The sequence below is a fragment of the Heliconius melpomene genome, chromosome 12 (assembly GCF_056956725.1).
Source record: "Heliconius melpomene rosina isolate 202511_hmr_F chromosome 12, ASM5695672v1, whole genome shotgun sequence".
NCBI classification, from domain to species: domain Eukaryota; kingdom Metazoa; phylum Arthropoda; class Insecta; order Lepidoptera; family Nymphalidae; genus Heliconius; species Heliconius melpomene.
The window spans coordinates 16,023,976-16,049,783 of record NC_140400.1 but is presented as its reverse complement, the minus strand read 5'-3'; the positions used below and the strand labels follow the sequence as shown (position 1 = coordinate 16,049,783).

General features: G+C 33.2%; 1 protein-coding gene across 1 annotated transcript in view; it reads left to right on the top strand.

Annotated features, from left to right (window-relative positions):
• Positions 1-2,719: 2,719 nt before the first annotated feature.
• Pat1 (Protein interacting with APP tail-1) overlaps positions 2,720-25,808 on the top strand; it is a 43,964-nt gene continuing 20,875 nt past the window's right edge. Inside the window, exon 1 of the mRNA XM_085194789.1 lies at positions 2,720-2,906. Within this exon, the coding sequence (XP_085050915.1) occupies positions 2,748-2,906 (159 nt within the window). The 5' untranslated portion in view covers positions 2,720-2,747. The remainder of the gene's footprint in view (positions 2,907-25,808) is intronic.

Here is a 25,808-nt window from a genome sequence, read left to right as displayed (position 1 = left end):
GTACTCCAGCGACCTCATATTATTCTAATATTAATTAACATAATACTTTATTACCTACTGTGTAATTGACATAATTATTATGCAATTAATCTACATTTATAATGGTTGGTTGAATGGGAACAATAGTGTAGATCATGTTTTTATTGTGAAGTCGCATCAATGGTAGATATTGAGAAATGTTGTCATTTTTATTGACTATTTTCTATGTTTTTGATTCCTTATTTGTGGCTTCTTAATATTTTTATGAACATTTTTTCTTGTATTCCACTTTAGATCAAAATTCAAAAATTCAAAATATTCTTTATTCAAATAAACTTATTATAAGCTTTTTTAACTACTTTTGAATCGTCGAATGAACATATGAACAAAAAGCTACCACCGGTTCGGAAGGCAGTTCTGCTGAGAAGAACCGGCAAGAAACTCAACAGTTGCTCTTTTCAAAATCAATGGTACAATCTATTACATTAGTTGGCAGCTATCCTGCATTACATTCGATAGACTTTAATTCCATACATGTTTGTCCTCTAAATTTTCTTGAACAGTGTAATAAGCTTTACTTGTCAGAATTTTTTTTACTGATATTTTAAATTTTGGAAGTGGCAAACCTAGAATACACTGCGGAATTTTATTATATACACGTATACTCAGACCCATAAAAGATTTATTAACTTTTTGGAGGCGAAAACTTGGTGTAACAAGCTGTAGTTTTTTTGTTTTCCTAAGTAGATAAAATTCAAATATGAAAAAAAATAAAAGTACGTTATTTTTTTTATAATTTTAGTTAAGCTATTGTAAATAAGTACTTATAAAAAGTATTAGTAGCAAAGATTTCAATTCGCAGATCTAAAAAACTAAATAACTCTCCCTCTTTCTCTAAATATCTATACTAATATAATAAAGCGGAAGAGTTTGTTTGTTTGTTTGTTTGTTTGTTTGTTTGTTTGTTTGTTTGAACGCTAAGATCTCTGGATCTACTGGTCCGATTTTCATTGTTTTTGTTTTGTATGAAAGCTGCATTCTTCAGAAGTGCTATAGGCTATATAACATTACATTACACATATATATTAATATATTTTAAAGTACATTCTAATTTGACATGCAATTTATTCTGCCATGTTAATAACAACCGTCGTTGCTACGCGACCGCTACCGCGACGTTTTGATATTCATCCTTATGAATATAAATATAATAGTCACTTTTAGCATTTTATCTAGATTGAAATTATAGTTTACTGTATAACATTCTAATAAATAATTAAGGAGATGTCACTGATTCCAAATGACCTAGCCTACGGGCGGCACAGTATGACCGACGCGAACGGGCAGATGACGTTGACAGTTTTAAAAATTGAAAATTTACATTTACATTTTCGAACTTTATTTGTTGTTTATAATTAATTTAAAATACACTTTGATTCTCTTCTTATTTTATTTGATATTGCCCGCTAATTATCCTACTTAATAGAGAGAAATGTTTAGTTATTTCGTAGAGTCAATATCTATGTACGCACGTACGGAAAACTTTAGGTACTTTTCCTAATATTAAGAATACCTATCCTTAGGTACTTTTAATCCTTTTGTTAGTTCATTTCAATAACTCAGATATTTTTTTCTAATAATGTGTATCTACTTATTATTCTTTTTGATTGTTTGAGCTTATATTTTCTTACTAATTCTATTGAGAATTGAAAATAATTTCATGAATATATTTAATAAATATTCTTATAGTTGAAGCAGGCGTAGCCGCGTCCGGGTCCACTAGTACTAATATAATAAAGCGGAAGAGTTTGTTTGTTTGTTTGTTTGAACGCTAAGATCTCTGGATCTACTGGATCGATTTATTTTGTTTTTGTTTTGTATGAAAGCTGCATTCTTCAGAAGTGCTATAGGCTATATAACATTACATTACACGTATATACTAATAAATTAAAATACTTTCTAATTTGACATGCAATTTATTCTGCCATTTTAATAACAACCGTCGTCGCTACGCGACCGCGTTCGTTACCGCGTCATTTTGATATTCATCCTTATGAAAATAAATATAATAGTCACTTTTAGCATTTCATCTAGATTGAAATTATATTTCTATAGAAATTATATTCTTATATTTCAAGCAGGCGTAGCCGCGTCCGGGTCCGCTAGTAGTTTATAATAATGAAAAAACCTTCCTTCAGAGGTTTTAAAAACAAAAGCTAATTTATTTATTATTTTAGTTTATTTATTCATAATAAATTAAAATAATATTACAGGCAGAGGGAACCTAATGTTAGAACTTTGTTTCCCAATCACCGCCGAAATTTCGAAACATCGTGTGTTGGCAGAAATTAATGCAGTGCTTTGTCTTGGTACCTCCGAGTGGCAATCGAACCCACAACCGTCGCGTTTACAGTCAGAGATTTTCACTAGTAGTAAATATACCGAGGCCGTCTGACTGTAATGTTATAACAGCTGATGAAATCTATCCACATTGATTTATCTTTCCCTCTTGTTGTTGTTTCTTATCACATGACCCCCAAAATCGTGATAAACAGCTCATTTGACGGATTCATATTACTAATTATTTCCACCAATAGCAATGTAGAGACATTTTAAATTGACCAATGAGCGTTAAGTATAAATAATATTGACTAATCGAAGCTTCCAACACCGACATGAACATCGCGCGATTCGATCCGAGCTGTCATCGATATTCGCCAAGCAAAACGATTCATTTCACACGGCGAGTTTTATTCTATCCCTCCAAAATGGCTGACGCGTCGTCGTCGGTGCAAGTGAAAAAAATACCCGACAATTTATACGAGGTGTGCTTAACTAATTTAGTGAACTATCTGCAGAAATCCAAGTGCGAACGGAATGATTTACGATCTCTCCCGGACAGCATCCTCATGGATGTTTATTATAAGGTGAGTGCCAAATAGATATGTAGCTCTTATCTACAAAAACAGTCCCGACAAATTCACCGTTACGCATAACTATTTGATGTATTGTGTGCTTTATTTATTTTATTTATTTATGATATTTGCCTCGTGTCGGGTCACGGTCATGTGATGGCTGTGGGTGCGTCGGTAAATCACTTTCACTGACTTGCTAGCTCATTCGTCGTACGATCCCTGTTCTTTGTTGCGAAATCTATCGCGTTTTGTATTATACAATGTTTTTATTAGCCTTTCTCTTTTGTTTTTATTGCTTGAAATGTTTTTAGTTTCTGGCGGTCAAGACAATTAATTAGTACTTCATTAATATTATTTATATTAGAAAAAAATCTGTTAGTCTATTTTTGTAATAACCCTGAAAGTTTTAACATCGATCAATAGTTATCTACATTTATCTTGTTGTAAAGTTTTATGTAATGTAAAGAAAAGATTTTTGTGTTTATATAATAAATACTGTACGACATTTATTATTTCAGTATTATTTTCCATAGGTAGTTAAAATATCTATACACATACACATGTGAATTGAAATATTTCGCCAAACTATGTTTTTTTTTTAAATAAATCCTATAACAGTATTTTGAAAAGCCCAAAGCTATAAATGTCTATATTACAAACACTTACTAGTTTAATAAGAAACATAACATACAACATTACCAAATATAATTATGATAATTAGATTTTTATATACAAATGTTTATTTATATATAGGCCAATTTATATTTATTACCATTTCAAAATATTAGTTTAAAACTAAAAATCGCTTAAGTTTTTATCAGCCACTTTCCACTTTTGTTATCAAGTCCTAGCCACCAGGAGAGAGGTTGAGCCCAAATTCGAGGGTTTTACTAATAGATACCCCAAGGTTTCGTCCGCTATCTGATCATCTCCGATCCGATGTAACCATATTATTATACTGTGGCGTAAACTACATATAACTGCCAAATTTCATGACGATAGTACTATCACAAGTTGGTCAAATTCAGGTCCTTACATTTTATTACATTACATAAATGTAGCTAACGAAAGGAAAGTGATTTCTGAATATTCTTCTCTCCACTCCATGGTGAAGGACTTATCCATACTTATAGTACCTACGAAAATGTTATATATTTAAACCAAACGGGAAAGGAGGCCATTCGTGGAGCATAGCCCAAACGTACAATTAATATTTTTATTTTCCTCGCTCTGGTGACGAGACAAAGCATGGCGTTGTTCCGCCGCTCAACACGAAATATCTCGTCTTAATACTAGGTTCCTCTGTCTACCCCGCTAAATGCAGGATACAGCGTGAAGCTAAATAAATACAAATAAAATGACTAGTCGATTCTCTACTGAGCCACAAAGATATTAAATACAATGTCGCCATTATTAAAAGTATCAATGTAAATGTTATCGTCTGACTTCTTTCCATATTGGGAATGACTTCCTACAAATTATTTCCAACTGTAATATCTGGTCGAGTTGAACTTTTATTTATTTTTTGTTTTTACTTACAATGTAGCTGTTTTTTTTATTGTTTTTACATTATTAAAATGTTATTCCTCTCTAAAGAAAGATGTTTTTTAGAAAATGTATATTTCTTTTTATTGAAACGGGACTAGAACCTGCGCTTGTTCATCTTCTTCGTCGTATGGCGTAGTGGTCAGTACGCTTGCACGGTTTCTAAGACGCGCGAGTACGAGTCCCGCTACGTTCAATATTTTATATTTTCTACAACAATACTTAATATAAGTAGGTAAAATTTTGCGTGAAATAAACGTTACGAACAGTAGGTGTAGTGATGTAACTTAACGCTGCTGTTTGCCTTACCACGGAAATCACATAATTCATTCGCCCCGATAAAGAAACCCACAACAATTTTTAAATTACAGTTTTTTTATGGTCCACGGGAATATATAAAATTTCAATATAATAAATATATATATTTTTATTGTATTTAATAAATTTAAATTAGATTTATGAGCTGCGTGTTACGTTTTTATTACTGTTTCAACCTAGATATTTTTTTATATATCGTACTGTGATTCGTAATTGGTACTTTCTTAGAATAGTTTTTTATAATTCTCATTAATACTTAGGATTAATACGCTTTAAAAAAAAGGAATAAAAAAAAGGAATCAAAATCAAATTGTAAACGCGGGGGTTGTAGGTACATTCGATCCCTTCTTGGGGTAATGAATTATATTCCTTTTTGCATTCTGGGAAAGTGCGGCGTAGAGTTCCACCACTAAAGTGGTGCAGTATTTCGAATTTGAACGGTGAACGGAGTGTCTTAACAGTAGGTTTGCTCTGCTCACTTTGCTGTATGCGGGATATTGTGAAACAAATTGTGAGACCAGTCGTGGTATAGCGGCTGGAGAAAATGAAATATTTAATATTTTCATTTCCTCGCTTGGTAACGAGGCAAGAAGTCTCACTATTGAGTTCCACCACTCAACAAACAAAGCCTCTAAAATTCGGCGGAAAGTGGGAAATAGAAGTCTTAATGGGAACAGAGTATCTTAACACCAGGTTCCCAGGTTCCCTCTGCCTGTCCTGTTATGTGTAGGTATAAAATGTAAAGATAAAAAAACAACTTTCTCCCTAACAATATATTTGTTTGCAACTAAATATTATCCAAAGGTAAAACCATACCTTATCTAGTAATTAAGACATAAAAAGTAGTTTTTACGACATACTTTGTTTTTTACTAGTTTTTTATTATCATTGTATGTCCGTAAGATATTTTACGTGTTTAATCTCGATCGCGTGTTTAAAGTGTAATAATCTCGGGACATTTCTATATTTTTCATAATTATGAAATATTTGACGGTTACTATTAAGTATTAACAAGTCACACAATTGTCAGTTTTCTGAAATATTAAAAATGTCTAAAATATTTATTTACAAGACGGTGTTCAAAGTGAACAAAAAAAATACTTAAATATACATTTTTTACCTTTAATGCCTTTATCTAATCAATTAACGTCTTTATAATATTAAAAAGCAGCTTCACGAGGCAATGCATATGGAGTGGCGAAACTCAAAGCCGTGCTTTGTCTACTTACTTTAGTGGAGAAAGAGAATTATTTTAAATATTACTATCCCGTAGTACGAATCGAATCTGCAACCATCACGCTCATAGTCGGATGCTATCTCTACGAAGAGCTGAAGACCGAGCTCAGTGGCGTGCCATTAGAGAGGCCCATGTCCAACAATGGACGACGACATGCTGATGATGATGATATCTGTATAATGTTCCTATCGATATTTATATAACAACAAGCAAATTCACGTTATAAACTAGTATTAATGTAAATATTATATATAGGTACTATACGCATTTAGATACTTTGTCAGGCCATTGCCACACAATAAAATTGAAACATACTGTTACACAAAAGTGCCCACAATGTAAGTTTGATGAGTCGCCGTTACCATACAGTGTAGGAATATTAGATTTCATTTTAAACATAGGTAGGGTTTCTTTTTACAATGTTTTATATATTGATACTGTATTTATTATCTTCTTTGAGGATTTCGAGTGTATTTACATTCTTTGTACGTATTGTATCAGTCTTTATTATGTAGACATTGTAATGATAAAATGCTTGCGAAATGTTTTCGAGAACTTCTAGATAATACGGTTACATTATGGATGATAGGAAAGATTTTGCCTTTTAATTTTTTTTTACTTTAACGCTGTATCCCGCGAGTAGCAGATGAAAAATGGTGTTGAGACACTCCGTTCAGCATGCACCGTCCAATTTTCGAGACATTGAGAGCTAGAGCAGAAAAATGAAAATATTTTAAATAGAACCACTCCACCGAATGGGAATCGAACCCACAACCATCCGCGTGCTAAATGCAATGGACGGACAGTTCGATTGTATTAATAGTTTTATATAAATACGTATCAAACGCGTATTTCCCACTATAATTCCGTGTAAATCATATCACACGTGACAAACAATCGCACATGAGAGCATTGATTAACCTCCATACCGAGCTTAGATAACGTTTATGAATATGCAAATATTTTGAACATAAAGCAGAATATCTTTCAAAGCCCTCCAAGTAATATTATAATCTTGTGTTTTATCGGTTAAACCTACAGTATACTACATTTATATACGGCTTCGCTGGGGTGGTTAAGGCGAAATATATAATAGATGTGTATGACACACTTTAAGGGAAGATCCATACTAGCAGTCACGGTTCGTTCTGTTTGTTATTAATATTCTTATATAAAAACAATCAGAGCATTCAGGCCAAGTTACCAAGCATTCCCGACCCGACTTCGGGCACTCACTAGTCACTAAGTAACTGTGACCTAGCCTGTTAGGAGATATAAGCCGGAGGAAGGATATTAGTTTAATGCAAAAACTAATAAACAGTTTAAGATAAAACTTTACAGTAATATAGTTTATAGGGGAGAGCGGGGCCAAAAGTTCCGATTTTTTTTTAACCTCAAATATTGCTACGAATACTTGATTTTAGTATTTATACAATATAATCAAATTAAACTTACATATCTAGACTTGCAATTAAAACAGTAATTTGGGGTATTCTTTGTAAGACTTTTTTATTATGAATTTTTTTATGACTGAAGTCGGAAAGTAACAACTTACCCCGACTTGGGGCAAGTTGTTAACAGACCGGGGTAAATTGTTACCATATTTTTAAAGCTATTATGTGCAAAATAAAAAACAATAAATAATCGAAAAAAGCCTGTTTATTTAAGAAATAATCAACAGTATCGTAATAATTACCAGGCGCAAAAACAAATCTTTTTTAACCGACTTCTGTAAGAAAAGAAGATTATCAATTCGACTGTTTCGTTTTTTTATGTATGTTACTTCATAACTTTTGATTAGGTGAACCGATTTTGATGATTTTTTTTTATTTGAAAGGTAGTGCTTCCCATGTGGGAACCAATTTTTTTTTGTTCTATTTTTGACAATTTTGTCTATGAGAAAATCACATAAGTATTAAATTTGTATTGGTACGTGTGCGACAAAATGACGAATAACTCAATATCACGCCAACCGATTCTAATGATTCTTTTCTTATTTGAAAGAATACACTTCAAGGATAGTTTGATAAAAGTTTGGTTAGGTTCTGATTATAAAATCCGGTCAAAATTGAGAAAATTAGTTTTTATTTTGGTAAATATTGCTTATACTGGAATAGTTACAAGGGAAAACTTTGTTAAAATTATTGTCAGAAGTAAGATTCCCCATCGTTGCATTTCTTTTCAACCAACCTTAAAAAAAGAAGTTTTCATTTTCAACCGACTTCAAAAAAAGAGAGGTTCCCAATTCGCCCGAATATTTTTTATGTATTTTCTTGTTAATATACCAAAATGTTAGTTTCCACAAAAATAATACCTAATTGAGTCAAGTTTTACATATCACAACAGATGCCACTCGTTAACAACCACAACCAACACTCGTTTAAGAAGTATCCTTTTAAGGTTACTTATCACTTAAAATCGTGAAAGAATTAATTTTGAACAAAAAAAAACCGAGCCGAAAAACAACGGAAGTAAAAAGTAAAAGATAATTTTACATAAAATAAAACTTATTTTGATTTTGTTAAACCAAAATAATAAACAAAAAATTTATACCTTTAGGTTTTTGCACTTAATATGTATATGTAATTCTTTGGTAACAGTTTTTATCTTATTCCTGCAATCTTTGAAAACTACATCCGCTGCTTTTTTCATCAACTCATATGGCACATAACCTCGAGTTGATTTCCGAGCATAAGTCCGCATGTTACTAAATTGCAATATTTTTTAGTATGAAAAATTACAATATTTACATCCCATTATTGGTACAAATGAATTGGCGAAAGTTTTTCGTCACAACAATAGGTCACAACATGCCCCAAACAAAGGGAACATCTAGCCCCAAAAACACGTGTTGAAAAAAAATTAAATACAAATGAGATATAGAAAACATAAATAATTTACAAATAGTGTTCCGAAATAGTAGGTAATATAATGTAAAAAAAACACTAACATACTCGAGGCTAATCGTTAAAATTTGTGAGATAGACCAAAAATATGAAATGCAAAAATATTTACAATCGTGCACCAACGACACCCGTGTGCTATTCCATTGGTTTCGGGTGCCACTGGATTGTTCAATATGCTGGCCATGGGTGCGCTATCACATTGCATTTCACTATATGTTTACTAAATATTCCTATCACTTTTCTCCGCGAAATTATTTCCATCGGAACAACTTACCTCGGTAACTTTTAGCCCCGCTCTCCCCTACACCAGAATAACACATAGACCCACATAATTATTTATGTTAAGATGTTTTATAATTTAGCTATAATATAAGTAACTAACAGTAACTTTAAGCGGGCGGAGCCGCGTGTATGACGATAGTATAATATAGAAGTGAGCTGTAGGTTTTATATCGTAAAATATCTTGGCCTTTGGTACTTTGTGCCTACATTAGTTGCAACAGTGGTTTGTTGCACTAATCGCAGCTATTGAATCTCTACACGGTGCGTTGGTTGAATTAATATTATAAATAGACCTACACACTAGTTGAATGGAGAAGAACAAAAGGAAATATTAACATTACATTTTTTTCCCTTTTTGTTTTGTTTATTATTAAAGATTAGCGTATATTGTGATAAAAGCCTTTGTAATTCAGATTTGTTTTTTTTAAAAGATATTATTACACTGGATTGCAGATGTTAACGCTGCACTAACAACAACAGTCGTGGCTTATTAGACATACTCGTACACTTCAACTCTTCTACTATAGTGTTGTAATTTTTAAAGGAACAATAACAACACAACGTTATTATAAAAATCAATTACTATTATTATTATATTATTCTAATCGGTTCACACTGTATTCCGAACTTAGCAGAGTACGCCGATTGCGTGTTGAGTGGCGGTACTCAACGCCGAGCTTTGCTTCGTTACCAGAGAGAGAAAATGAAAACATTAAATATTTCATTTTGTCGGATGAGAATCGAACCTATTACTTGCAGCGCGTTTGTGTCTGCTTCACGAGCCCACGTCTGGCCTCTCATATGTCTCATAGCATTCTCAGCTATTACTTTTATTTGAACACGCTGGCAAAGTCGAAGTTAGAAGCTGGTTGGCTAATGAAATGTATTTAAGAAAAATTGCTAACTAAAAACAATGCCCATGCCTCATTCATAGGAAGGAAGCTGTACATAATTACATTAGTTATAATGTAACGTAACAGTTACGTAGATGGTTGTAGTCAGACGAGTAGTCTCCACTCACAACAGCTTATACAGTATATACAGTATAACTCATTGATCGCCACAAGAAGTTTTAATACGTTAGACTACTTCCGCTGTAATCGATTTTGATAACTCAAGTTAATATTATATCACGCTGTATCCCGCAAGTTGCAGGGTAGGCAGGGGGAGTCTGGGGACCAAGTGTTAAGACAGTTCCCCACTTTCCGCCGGATTCTGCTTTATCTTTTTACTAGAGATAATAAATGAAAATAATAAATTCCTAGAGTTAGTCAGCCAATGTGTCACGTTTCTCTTCTTAATAAGAGAAATCAAACATTCACTTAGAATCCTTCTGGAATGTTCGCGTTGTTTTGATCGGCGCGCCGTCGTGAAAGGTGTTTGTTATGCAGATGGGCGCGCTCATCGAAAGTGTCTCCTTCCATTGAATACTGATAATACGATATGTTAGTTAGCGTCCATTACGATAATTGTTTTTGTTTTTTTAATAATTGGGGCTAAAATTATACTTTCTATTCTATTGTCACTAAATGCCGTAACAGGAAAACATACTGACTGACTTTTAACACCATTTCCCCCATTTTTGGTTATCAATGAAGTAACTATTAAGTAAGAATTCGCAACATTTTTCATTGTTACTCTTGCTCCTATTGTTTATGAGGTCATGCAAAATAGCATATAGCGGTCCTGGATAAGTGAACTATTCAATACAAAGAGATTTTTTCAATTAGAACCATCAGTTCCCGGGATTATCACGTTTAACTAAACTAAATCTTCAACTTCAAAATATCAATGTAGAAGTGTACCTAAATATACAAATCATGCTTAAAGTATTAGAACCAAATCAAAGATATAAAGCTTTCTTTGAAATTAACTATTTTTGGATGTATTATACCACTTAAAAAACAAATATTCTATCTATATCACATAAGTAAACATAAATTATAATAATTTAGCATAAACATAATATAATTGTAATAAAAAGATGTAATTTATTAACAGGTTTTAAATGTGATTATTTTTACAACTGTCAAGACGATACGATAATAAAATAAAAAGATGATTCTGTATGTATAGTATTCGGCGTCGGCAACTTTGTTTGCGTGGACTTTGACTTAAAATGGAAAACCCGTTGTTTTCCCCCGCTCGCGTACTAATCTTCTCTTAGTGCTCTCCTGCACTCCCTGACCTATCTACATCGCAAATTTCAACTTTTAGTAAGTTAAGGTCCAGTTGTTTCGTTTTTGCGTTGTCTGTATGTCAATCAGTAAGATAGCTATATTATCTAAAAGAAGGTTCTTAGCATAATAATGCAAATGATAGTATTGAGGCTGAGCGGTGTAACTTTGAAAATTCTAGAAGACTTTAGTAAATATATGACGTATATTTGTCTTAATCTTGTTGCATTGTGCTTAGAATACCTGCCTCGTAATGTTAAATTCGTTTCACGTGTAAAGTGTAATGCACGTGGTGTTGTGGGTGTCATTTTCAAACATATTATTATTCTTTTTCTTTTCCTTTTTTTTATTGTACACTACAAGTGTGGTTGTTGTGCAATATAAAAAAACAAATCCACAAGAACTTATCCATAAGAATAAGTAGCCTCTTTCTCATCACCTCATCACTTCCAGACTACCTTTAGGGTGCAAAGATACTGTCATAATTTTAAGATGGTGGGTGGTGGGCGTAGTTAGAAAATATAAATAAAAAAAACAATAAATGTATTTAAATATACAAAACAATATTAGTGATACATAGATAGTTACACGGCGTGCCATTGAGTTTCGCCGCTTAATACAAATTAGATTGTTTCGTGCTGTGCGGGATAAAGCGTGAAACGAAAAAAAATAACACTTAATAATTTCCGAATTATAAGTTGTTTAATTAACATTACAATCTAAAAATTACAGCCACTTATACAGTGTTATACTATGAAATGAATATTTATATAACCTTCCTGTAATTCATAAAAACTAGACTTGTAAGTTGTAATAACAAATATATTATACTAGAAAAACTGCTGTTTAAATCATGTAGATACTTATGTTAATTAGGTATAATACTTTTTATATAATCTTTAAATTTACCGTAGAGGACCAAACTATGAACGAACTATGTCGAACCAACGACCATCGCATCGCCATTATAGGCATGATGGATTAAGAGGAGGTGTCTGCTTCCCCTCGATGTTACCTTCCTTTGTCTTTAATGAATCGTGACAGGTAACGCATGTTAATTTTATTTATGTTGGAACTGATCGCGAGATATTGTGGCCGTCATTTTTATCGCATATTTGATCTCGGTTTTACCAATTTATATATTCACGAGGATGCTTATTCGGTGTGACTCATGCTCAGCAAATAGTTACTCCGGTAGAGCAAATAGAATACTATGTACATAACGTTTATTTTTTATTAATTAATCTTAAGATGATGATGAATAATTTGGATCGTATCGAAACCTGTTTAATCAAACTCCTGTTTTGCAGATTGGGTTAGATAATAACTCTATAAATGTCCAAATGCGTTGGCTTTTCCGTCTATTTAACAAACGGGGCAATCTATTGGCTAAATTTTTGGGACTTTTCGTGTTCAGTCGCGTTGCCTCGTTTGTTAGAAAAAATAATTCTTTCCCCTGAGTAGGAAATTAACACACAATCATCACGTTAATTCAGTAAGACGCTCTGTGGCTGTGCCACGGACTCAAAAAATATAATCATAATATTATACTGTTGTGTTGTCTGATTATAGTTTTCTAGGCGTTAGTCTATTAGAATATGCCGTTATCGTCGCCACAGAGCAGCGGCGCGGGTGGGATGTTCCTAGGTAACACTTTCTACTGTACATGATAGTTATTTGGTGGATATTCGAATATTTTAAACTGCAACTGCACTGCAGAGTTTATGCTGGATAGCGCGATTGAGACAAAATAGACGAATTTTATTAGACGAATACGAATATTTGATATTTTAATTGCATATTTTATACGCAATTTCGCCACTTAACACGCGATGCCTCCAAAATTTGAAATAGAGGAACGGAAGTGTCTTAATAGAAACAGAGTGTTTTAAACCTAGGTTCCCAGGTTCTCCCTGCCTACTCTGCTATGTTTGGGATACGACTTCATCCGCGCTATGGAAATAATAATAACGAGTTGCATATAGTACATGGACACATTTTAAGTACGGGATTTGAATCTGACCACAGGGACAGTGGGTTATATAGAAACTTCTTCGATAATAAATGATAACTTAGATACTCGATAACGTAGTAGGTACTTACTGTAGAGCACCATAATATATATATTTTTTTAATTTGAGCCAGTTGCTCCAAAGATTTCCAATCCTCCAAAGATTAGCGCGTTCACTCAAAGAAACTCTTCAGCTTTATAATATTAGTACGTATAGTATAGACCATTATAAACATCCTTGAATACCCATTTGTGTGGCCAGACGGCGTTCAACTGGCGCCATGATAGCTGCAAATTAACGTGATACCCCCTTTTAGTCAAACAATATGCGACGTAGAAGTGGAGAATTAATGTCCTGTCCTGTCCTGTCATTTGATCCTGTCTGCCTAGCCGGCTATATGCGGGATACAGCCTGAAGCGGGACAAGATAGGTGTAAATTAGATGAATAGGAAAACAAAACAAAAAACAAGCAAAAGCTACCAAATTAGGTCATTATTACTCCACAAAGATTCCGCGATCGCTCGAAACTGGCCCGTCCTTTACCGTTAGACATGGCGCACTCGGTACCGCTAGCGATTAGCATTTTTAGGTGAAGGCGAGCGAGCCTGTGCCCCGGCGTTTTGTAATTGTGACGCGTGAACTACTACGAGTCCACCGACTATTTGGACTGGATTGGTTTTCATTTGGACGGATGTCGTGTGTGACGCAGAGGAACAGCGTCTAACTAAAAACATGAGGATAGTGGGTTCGATTTCAACTCGTGGGATGAATTACTTTCGTCCTGTCGCTCTGGTAATGGTGACAAGATAGGCGCGGCGTTTATTACTGCCACTCAATACGGAATGTCTCAAAAATTGGAGGTTGCGTGGGGAACGGAATGTCTGAAGACTAGGTTTCCTCTGTATGCGGAATACAGCGTGAAGTTATATTTTTTTAATCCAATTTGTTATATGGTCTGTAAATAAATATAATACTTTATACTTGTATAAATACATATTTATAACGAACTTCATTAATATATAAAAAATAAGTATTTTGTATAGTAAGTGAAATATGAAACATTATGTATGGCAAATTGTTTTGTTTACGCTCATCAAACTTGAGCAACCTGAGTAGGTACATATGTGCATACTGTTGTGTGAACATTGCCATATTAATTATATACTCGTAGTTGCCAGGTGAAAATATTGTTTATTTGACGAAGATAGTTTGATCGGTAGCGGTAACAAGAAAAACAAATAATATTTTAGAAATGATTGTTAAAATAGAATCACTGCGTGAAGTGTATAATAGTTACATTAATATATCCTCGCTCTGGTAACGAGGCAAAGTGCGTCGTTGAGTTCTGACTTTTAAAAAGTGGGGAACGGAGTGTATTAACACTAGTTTCCCTGGTTCTCTTAGATAACGAAACTTAACGATGCTATGTCATATCAGAGTGGGAAAATGAAAAATAATTTATTTCATACATGTCTTTTTTACTATGATATCGCATATTTGATATGTATATTGAAATTTTACATATGTCTGAAAATTTAAAGTTATATCGAGATGATTCTTTTTGATTTAAATTATGTATACTACCACCTTATAGGACAGTTCGAATTAAATCAAAATCGGTATATTATTGCTTCAAATCTTTTTTAATTTATGATTTTTTTTAATATTCACCATGATGTTCAATTTTCACGTGGGAATTTTGCATTTAACATATTATGTACGTTGTGGTTTTTCTGTTCTGGTTCAGAAATCATGATAACTTATATTACACAACTAGTCTTCGCACGCAACTCTGTTTGTCGGTATTATAATACCGTTTTGTTGTCCATGTAAATGAATATTCCATGCATTACAGGGTAGTCAGAGGAAACCTGGGAACCTAGTGTTAAGACACTTCATTTTCATTAGGACACTTCCGTTCCCCACTTTCTGCCAAATTCTGGATGCATTGCGTATTCAGTAGTGGTTACGCGAGATAATATAAAAAAAAAACTAAAAAGAGCTGTAATATAGGCGTAGCAAGCGTCGACCTCCACTGTACTTTTGCTTGACCTACTCTTAAATGATGCCGGGCTCAGAGCTTTTAAAAAAAACGGCAAAGTTTTTTCCCCATTGAAGAAAATATGAAGTGCTCGGTCGCCTGAGAGGCAATTTTCTAAGTTGTACAATAGCTATAGTTATAGGCGTTGTGAACATATATTAGACCAGCCGTTTGCTCCGCCACTCAATACGCAATGCAGGAAATGGGGAACGGGGTATCTTAACAGAAGGTTCCCTCTGCCTACTTTAATTTGAATTATTACTTTATGTTCATATAATATAGAAGTGAAGCCGTCATGGCGCAGGGGTACAAGCGTGCAACTGTTAAGGCGACAGGTTGTCAGTTCGATTCCCACTTGTAATATTTTCATTTCCTCATTCTGGTAACGAGACCATGCGTGATGTTAAGTTTTGCCATTCAACATGCAATGTCTACAAAATTCGATGGTAAATGCTGTGTGATTTTTTTTTCATTATTTTAAAATGAATAAGCCTTCTCTTCGTTTCATATAATAATAAGCTGCGAGTTGCGCGCTAGACTTAGTGAAATTTTTATTACGCTGAAGTTTTAGAGCGAAACGGTAAATCCGTTCATCCATTCGCCAATTAAAGCTGAAAAGATATTTCCACAATTTGAAAAAATCATAGACAGTTCTAAGAAACGCTCCTATGAATAAATTAAGAATTAAAAAAATCAATCCCACTGCATAAAAAAATAAAACAAACAAACTTAATACTTTTAAATAATTTATTAGCTTACAAATTACAGATATATGACATTAATTCTGCAAAAATTCGCAGTCTTAGTATTTCACCCAACAAATGGCCGAACGGTACATCTTAGATGACCGAAAAATGAATAGATAGTAGAAAAGTAAAGTAGTTCAATTCACTTTGTCTTTGTACAGTCAGTTTTTATGGTCTACATGTGTAAGTAATCAGGTCAGATACTGTTCCCGCGTGATACAAATAAACGTTAATCCCCATAATACATGGGGAATTATCTTTATTGCGAATTGGCTAATTAATGTCAGTGCGATTATGAGATTGAAATAGTATCTAGGTTGAGGGTTATTCAGAGTAGAATACTCTCAACACGCAGTGCATCCAGAATTCAGTGGAAAGTAGGGGACGGAAGTGACTTCTTAATGAGAACGGAGTGTCTATGTGCTCTTACGTTATTGATTGACTAATAGATAACTTACAGCTGGAGCTATGCGACGAAGGTTTAGCTTGTAGGTTGATATGGGTGTGTAGGGGAGTACTGAGGGAGGATTTTTACGCAGATGCAGTTGCTACAAGTATCTAAAACGACAGACAGCCAGACAGAGCAGTGATTGCTAAAATTGGCTTAAAAATGTCAAAATGGCAGCGTCGTTAGTCATCTCGGCATAACGGCCCGCGGTCTACCGTTACGGTATATAACTCACGCCGCCCACTGCTGCTGCAATTTTTTTTGTCTCGACACATAAATCAGGTTCGAATTAATTTCTGTCTGTGTATGTATGTATGTATATATATTGTTGTTTGTCGTGCTATTTTGATATAGAAAGTTTTGGTACGTTTTTAGGGTTCCGTACATTTAGAGTAAAAATGGAAGCCTTCTAGGGTTCATTTGTTGTCCAATTTTTTTTTATTTGAATTTGATGTAATTAACTTTTTTTTGTTCAAATCAATAAGTTCAATCAATAAATCAATATAACTAAGATCATTACGACTACTCACAATATTTACAGTTTTCTTAAAATAAAAATAAATAAATCAGCTTCACGCTGAATCCCGCACACGTCAGGGTAGGCAGAGGGAACCTAATGCTAAGACACTCCGTTCCCCACTTATTTTTTTCTTTACTTATATTGCATCCAGTATTGTATTAGAAAATACATTATACTCCGTTCTATTCTTAGAAAATACATTATAAATGACATCCACTTATACACCATTTAAAATTATTATGTCAGTTAATTTCAATAAGAAAACGTGATCGTCGTAATGTCAGTCGCTAGTTGATGATTGACAATACTTGAATATTATATAGTGTGGTCATCGTGACTTACAGGGCAAGAAAGGAGTAAAAAATCATAGCGATTTTATATGACTCATTCTTATAATGTTTAACAGTTTTTTTTATGAGCTTGGAAAAAAGATTTTATATTTTTTTGTATATTTTAACGAATTTTATGGTGTATTAATGATCGTATTATTTGGATTTTATTGTTAGATCCAATGTAAATTGATTATATTTAAAAAATATAAATGCTATATTTAAACAACATGTATACATCTGATTATCAATACGATGGTTGCGGGATCGATTCTCACTCAGGGAAGTAATTAATTATATTTATATAATTTGGGAAAAGGCGTTTCTACACTAGTTTCCTCTGTCTCCATGGTGACATACCCATATACTTTCCTTCACCAACTATAAGTAAAAGTTTATTCGTGTCAACAGAGCAAGTTCAATTAAAACATGAGAATTATGAATAACAATTTATCTAAGTCGCGAAACGTTAAAGTGAAAGTTACATCCTAAACTTTGTACTCATTTTATATATTTATGGCCGTTTAACAGTTGCGATCGAAATGGAAGTTGTAATTGCTGTCATTAAAACCATTATTTTAATTACAGTTATTATTTAATTGCTATTATATAATAAATTTTATATTTATTTAAGTTTATATTATATTGTTTGTAAAAACCCAATGGTCTTTTTTGTATCTATTGTGTTTTATTGTTATTTTTTAGTGTGAATGTCGTGAAAGATGTCGGTTCTCTTTCTATTGTTGTTTTAATAGCACTATGGTGGTGTAGTAGAACGGTAGAATGTTTGGCTGTAATAAAGATGATTATAAGTTCGACAGCGATGAAAATATTAAATACTTCATTTCCTCGAGTAGGAATCGAACCGACAACCTGTCGCGCTTGAAGCCGCACGCTTGTGCCCTTGCGCCACGACTTGCCTCATATTGTTGAAGGTCAATTAAAATAAAACAACACATCAATCAAAGTACAAGTAACTTTGAAACTCTGAAAAGTGACCTTGTGCCGCGCTTCACCATCAAAGGCCAACGAAAGTGAAACTTTCGTAAGCATTCATTAGTTTCCCATTCGAAAGTTTTACACAGAAATTATTCCCAAACAGGGTGGATAATAGCTAGGTATATAGGTACCTACATAATATGAATATGGGGTGTATACGATTCCATTTTGCCGATATTCGTGAAATAAAAAAAATTAAGGTTGGTTATGAGTTCTATTCCCATTTGGGGGAATGCATTATTTTCACTTCCTTGCTCCGGACACAAGACACAGTCCCCGAAATTGAAAGGTAAGTTAATACCGGAGTGTTTTAACACTAGAGTCACTCCGTCTACCCTGATAAAATACGTAATGTAAAATAATGTTTGTGTGTGTACAAAAACAAGTCTGTTTTTAAACTGTTTTGCTTCCGTGTTACTTTCGATTCATTAATATTTGGCATAGATTTAGTGAGCAGATATGTCAATGTCGCGAGTAGTTTCGCTTTGATTATTTATTGGCTTATAACGACTAAAATGGAACCTACTAATTACTATAAACATACAACGAATGAATAATTAAACAACTTACCGGACCACAGACCGTAACGCTACATCAAAAATAATTACAAAATTTGTAATTCACCTTTATTTACAGATTTCTATTAAGTATGTAAGTACTAATGTCGCATTTTAGTATACGGAATATTTTTTTCTTTTCATTGGAGGTAAATTCATGGTTTATTTATGATGACTAGTCATCGCCCTCAATTTTGTTTGTGTGGACTATAAGATGTTAACTGCAAAATCTCGTTTTCTGCGTTGTACTGCTGTTACACTGGCGTAATTAATATTTTTGTAAATGTTAAATCCAAAATACACATTTTAGCAGCACAGTAGGTAGTCTTCATGCCAAATTTCAATGTCTAAGTCCTGTAGTTTCGTCTGTCAATCAGTAACGGAAGAGTGACAGTCAACTGGGAATGAAAACTAAATTTAATTTTCAATTTAACTTGAAGCGATTGTCTAAGCACAATGCCTATGCAGCTTTCTTTTCTCGAACTGGTCTAACACGCGACAGTCCCTTTCGCTTTTCAAGGTGAATTTCACCTAGACCCGGTTAGATAAGCTCGATATAATATTATGTATAATGTAATGAAAACATAGTAGGCCCGCATACAAGTTCATTTTAATTTATTTATGATGTGATGATATTAATATTTTTACTATTTTTTACTATACATTTCTTTAAAAGAGGAAAAGAAAAGCTATTGATAATGACTAATGAAAACAAGAATGTTCTCCGCGTTACACCAACAATAATCAATAATCATTATTAATCACATTTGTTAATAAATTTTTAATTAGCAATTTAAAGTTACAACACAAGTAGAAAATTATGTTTTGTTCACAATTATATCATTCATTATTAAAAATTAAGCCATATTTTGCCGTTTTTGTGTCGTATAGAGAAAACTTTAGTAGTAGGTACAATTCAATTGTACTACTAAACTAAAAAAATGGTTTTTAAGAAAGTATACTTAACATTAGCATTTATGTAACAGCTTCAAAGATAAGTTTCATTTTTTTTTTATTATATTCATCTTTTGGATTCATCTTGTACCTATCCCGCATATAGCGGGGATCGAACCTAGGGCCATCGCGTTTACAGTCAGCTTTGCCACTGCGTCACTAAGGCCCGCCTTAACATCGACATTTGAAACTTCCATTTTAAATATTATAAAAATAATACATTAATAACACAAAAAATATTAAATTTATTTAAATTCGGAAATATGATAGCTTGTCATATTTTTATGATTATCACAAAGATGCGAAACTTTCCTCTCACATTGGTCTCTCATGACACACGTGACAGCTCCTTTCGCTTTTCAAGGTGAATTTCACCAACGCACGGTTAAGGCGAAGAGGTAAATCTATTAGAATATTAAATAAATAAAAATGTCATAGTTACATACTTGATATTGGTGAAAGTTTGCAACTTTAAAACTTAAATATATATACTTGTATACCTATAGCTTTTACTTAGTACCTAGTTTGTTTTTTAGCGTCACGCTATGTCCACGCAGGAGCTATATTATATTTAATAAACAAATATCACCGCTACCACGACAATCACCATACCACCCACCTACCGCTTCTACCACCACCACCGCTTCCAGACAAATATCAATGGCGTCATTGCGATGTTGTTAACATATATTTTAATTAAAAAATTAAGATATAAATAAATATAGGTACCTACATAATGTTGAAGCAATTAGATTTAATGAACTTGTGTTTTTGTATTGTTAACAAGAACTAAGTTATGTTCTTTATTTTAAAATATATGTTTTATTTTTAAAATAAAATACATAAATATGCAAAGATAATATAATTTAAATTACACATGAAAACTGACACATACGTGCATAATTTGTTATATTGTGGAATTCGGTAAAATTTTCGAAAACATGATTTTCCTCAGTCCAATCAAGTTCACTTTCCATTGAAATAACCTTTACTTAAATGGAAAGTGAAAATCGGAGAAATCTTTCACTTCATTCTCTCTGGCTACCAAATAAAAAAATATATTATGTTAAAAAATATATAGTATGAAAGAAAGCTCTACTCTCCCTTAAGGCACGCGTGGTAGAGACGAGATTTCACTTTCGCACAGTTACGTAAATAAGACCTTTATACGCCATCTAGATATTAAAATATTATTAGCTTTAAAACTTAGATAAACTCAACTTTCGAGACATTGCGTGTTGAGTGGAGGCGGAACTCAACGCCGAGCTTTGACTATTAACAATAGAACAAAAAGGTTAAAATGATCTATTACGTTTTAATTGTCACGTTACAGTCAGACGCTGTTGTAGTCACAGCAGTCTCAATATAATTGTTTTCTTGTAATTATTCTGTAACAAATAATTATTTTCCTTACGAAATATATGTTTTATGATGAATTTATATTTGTAGTGCATAATATATGTAATTTTAAATAACTAATGTAATTTATATGATATTTCTGTTTTCAGGTAATGCAGTTAAACTATGCATGGTGTAGAGCCGTTGCTCTAATTTTATGACTCATTGTGTAAGTCAATTTGAATTGATAAGTGAAGTTCACGCTTAAGTCAAAATAAATAATATATGGTATAAAAACCAAACAAATCAATTAAATTAATTAAAACACTTTTCCACTGTGCTCTGAGTTATAAATGGTATGCCTAAACTCAAGCGGTTTTCTAGTAACTACTGACGAGTTCCACTATTCAGGTTCTGTCTCCATTCTGGGAGACATGCCACAAAGAGGACCTGGTGACAAGACAATTCGTTTCCCGCCTAAATTGGTGACATTGCATGTTAATTGTTAAGTATCGAAACTCAACCCCCAGGATTATATTACCAACCAACGCGAACACGACTGTTATCTATTTAATTACTTGTATGTTGGTAGCATATTCAAAATTATGGACATAAATTACTTGCTACTTTATAAAAGAAAAAAAAAAAGAAAAAAATATCCAGCCATAAACGAATATATTTTTAATGTAACAATTTTCTCAGAATTAAATCGCTATCCAGCCGTCAAAATAAGACATGTTAAAGTATTCATTTATAAATTATTTGAAGTATTTTTAAGTAGGTAGGTACATTGGGCTTCCAGGAATAGCTCACAATGTGCATTCATGTGAATTGCAAATGCGGTGTATGACTCGTTTGGTTCGATAGGTAGACACCTCCGGTCGAACTAATACAACCAAAATAAATGTGTGTGTACATTATATATATTATATAGTTTTTATCTTCCCGCTGTATCCCGCATATGGCTGGCTAGCCAGAGGGAACCGGAAACAGGGATCTGATAACCTAATCTTGAGACATTCCGTTGGCGCTCAATTCTCCCCGAATATCCCCGCTAGGGATAAAGCGTGAAGCTACTCGTAAACAACCCTAAAAATAAGTTGAATTCAAAGTACAACAATTGAATGTGATTATTGCCTAAACTTATTTTTCTATGGCGTCTTCACAATTTATTAAATTGTATAAACAGGGTCTTTTCTAAGTCAATTTTGATTTGTCGTCTTAATGTATTATTATTGATTCTTAGCGAAATAAAAACAAACAAAATTTTAGAGACGTTTTATTTTATAAATAATCAATATAGATATATTTTTATCAATGACCTTATCAGTGGCTATTACTATTTGACAATATGCCAACACTCTCTCGAATGTATGTAGGTTGAAAACAAAAGTCAATCAGAGCGACGGTGTCCACGCTTATCAATATGCACCAGTTAAATAGGTTGCGAATACGAGTACATTCCGGCCGATTGCGAAATAGACGACGATCTGAATTCTATTTGCGCAATATTTACTTATTATATGACTAAACTTATACTCTTTTGTGGGTTGGTTAAAGGAGAATAGATCTATATAGCTAATATTTTGACTTTGCCTCTTTTACTCGATAATATCGGAAAAAAATTAGTGGGGAACGGCGTGGTACTAGTTTTACCCGCTATGTTGAGAATGAAGCTGCTTTTTTAACTTGTTTGTTTAATAGCGGAAAAATAGTAGAAGGTATTTTAAAAAATCTATTTTTGTGCGAAACTAGGATTAATCGTACTATAAATTATAATTATTATTTTTAGTCTTTTGCCTTTGGCCAGTCAAATTATAGCAAAATTATTAGTCTACATTACAGAAGTCGAGGTACTACAGAATGCGTTGGTTATAGACCTGTTAGCAAACCTTGATGATGAAAATAGTCTTGCCAATTGTGAATGATCTATGTATTTATTTAAAGACATAAAACACCTTTAGGCCTAAGAAATTACTGTTAATCATGTAGTCTTGTTTATCGATGTGGATTGAAATCTAGACTTCACTTGCTCATCTACAAGTAGTCGTTTTAGGTTTGTACATTTGGTTTATTGCTTCCGCAATCCGCATCGTCAAACATTCAGCAGCTAAGATTTTGCGTACAAAAATTTCCGTGTTTATAGTTTAAAGTAGATTGTACTAAGTGTATTAGATTTAATATATTTATTTTACACTCTCAAGGTTAAAATAGTTCTTTTAAGTTATCCTTGCAATACATATTTGTTTATATAAGTTGAGAAACTATAAACGTTTGTTACCTACCAAACGAAATTGATGACGATGTGACACTAGCAGCCCACACGTGGCTTTGCCCGCTTAAACTTGTTGTTATATTATAGACAAATTATCCATCTTTTTCATAAACTGAAGCCTACATGTTATTCTGCTTATTGTAGAGCTCGTCTGTTCAGTAGTTTTTGCGTGAAAGTGGAACAAATTTACATCATTACAGACTAGATATTCTGAAATTGACGTTTTATTCTTTTCAACCTACAAACTATTGGACATTATTCCGACAAATGTATTATTAATTTTTCTGCAACTTGCGTCATTCCATATTGGATAGTAGCGTTGCAAGTAATCTCGGTAATGTTAATTACCAACCGTAGACACTGACTACTGCGCCACACTGTCTTGGGTTTTTGTATTGAGCACCGCGCACGTGACATTTATCATTTTTATCAATACAGTAATGCAGTGGCTTGGTCAAGGTGATATACTGTATAAATTATTAATCATTTATTTTAATTGTGTTTTTAAATATAGTTAAAGCTATTTTTTTATATTATTTTGTTTATGTAAAAAGGCATTGCATGCTACTTGCATTTCATTTGCAATTCGAGGTGTTAATATTTTGCAGTGTATGACTACTTCACGCTTTTTGGGGTAACTTGTAGTGCTAACATTTTTTTTCTTCACGCTATATCCCGAATATAGCAGGGTACACGGAGAGAACTTAGTAATATTTGTTAATACACTTCTTTTTATGCCGATGGCGTGTTGAGTTGTGGAACTCAGCGTCGAGCTTTGTTTTGTTATTAGAGCTAGGAAATAAAATTATTAAATAATTCATACCTCTGACTGACAATCGGTGCTACAACCGTCGCGTTGATTATTAACACGTTGTGCCACTGTGCCATAACGACTTCGACTACCATGACTACTTTTATATTGTCTAAATAAGGTTATTTGCACTTTCTTAAGGCACTACTCCAATTCAAGTCAATAGAGCAACTCTTCTTTAAACAATAGATACAATATTCTCTTTGCATACAGGGAATCTAGGTTTCCAGTCCCGCGAGACGTATACAGCACTTTGACATGGATTCCAATAGAAAATACGTAGAAACAACTAGAATGTGACAGAGGTTTCTTTGCCTACTAGATATTTCTCTTCCCGCACATAGCAAGGGTAGACAGAGGAAACCTATTTGTAAGACAAGCCTTCCATCGAGTTTTGAAGACAGTGTGTGTTGATCGGCGGGACTCAATGCCGCGCTTTGCGTTATTATAAGAGCGAAGATATATGATATATTTAAATTCCTCGAGTGGGAATGGAGCCCATAACCTGTCGCTTACTTCTCGTTCTATATTACGGAAGTAATAGTCTACAATTAAAGTACATATATATGTAATTAAATAGAAATCTTCGACTGCATTTCTTGTGCATACTGTAACGTAGTATTTTATTTGAGAACTGTGCTAATGGCCGCCTTATACGTTTGTTGTCGGTTACATAAGGTTACGAGAGAGTTCCGTTGCACTGCAATCGCTATGTAGGGCGCTAGGGCAGCCTAATGAGCCGTTTAGATAGATACGAAATTTACTGTTTTTTTTATATAACATCGTTACCTAGATATTACGCGATGAGTGGCGGAACTCAACGCCGTGCTTTGTATTGCTACTAGTGCGTAGAAATGACAATTCATTCCCTCGAGTGGGAATTGAAACCACAACTGTCGCGTTTGCAGTCAAACGCTCCCCGTAATTGAGTGGAATGTGGGGAACATAGTTTTAACACGAGGTTCTCTATGTTATCGTCGTTTGGCTTAAAATTTATATTAAAATTTAATTTCATTTTTTTAATTTAATATGTTATATATTTTTTTATTTAAATGATAAGGTAGGTATGTAATTCTGGTTTTTTTATCACTGTAATTACGAGTTCTTGTAGATATTATTGTAGTTTTTATTATAATTTTACTTAATTTTATATATAATATACATATTTATATCTCGTTTTATTTATATCTAATTGTCCTATAATATACATTATATAATTATGTATATAGAAATAGTTTTTAATTTATTATGACAGATTATTTTTTTATGAATATTACAAATTTTATTATTCTGGAAATTTTCAACTGCTTATTTCCGCAAAGCAAGCATAAGGAGCATAGTATTAAGACACTTCGTTGCCCTATTTATCGTAACACTATGTTGAGTTGCGGAACACAGCGCCGCGCCGCCGCAGAGTAA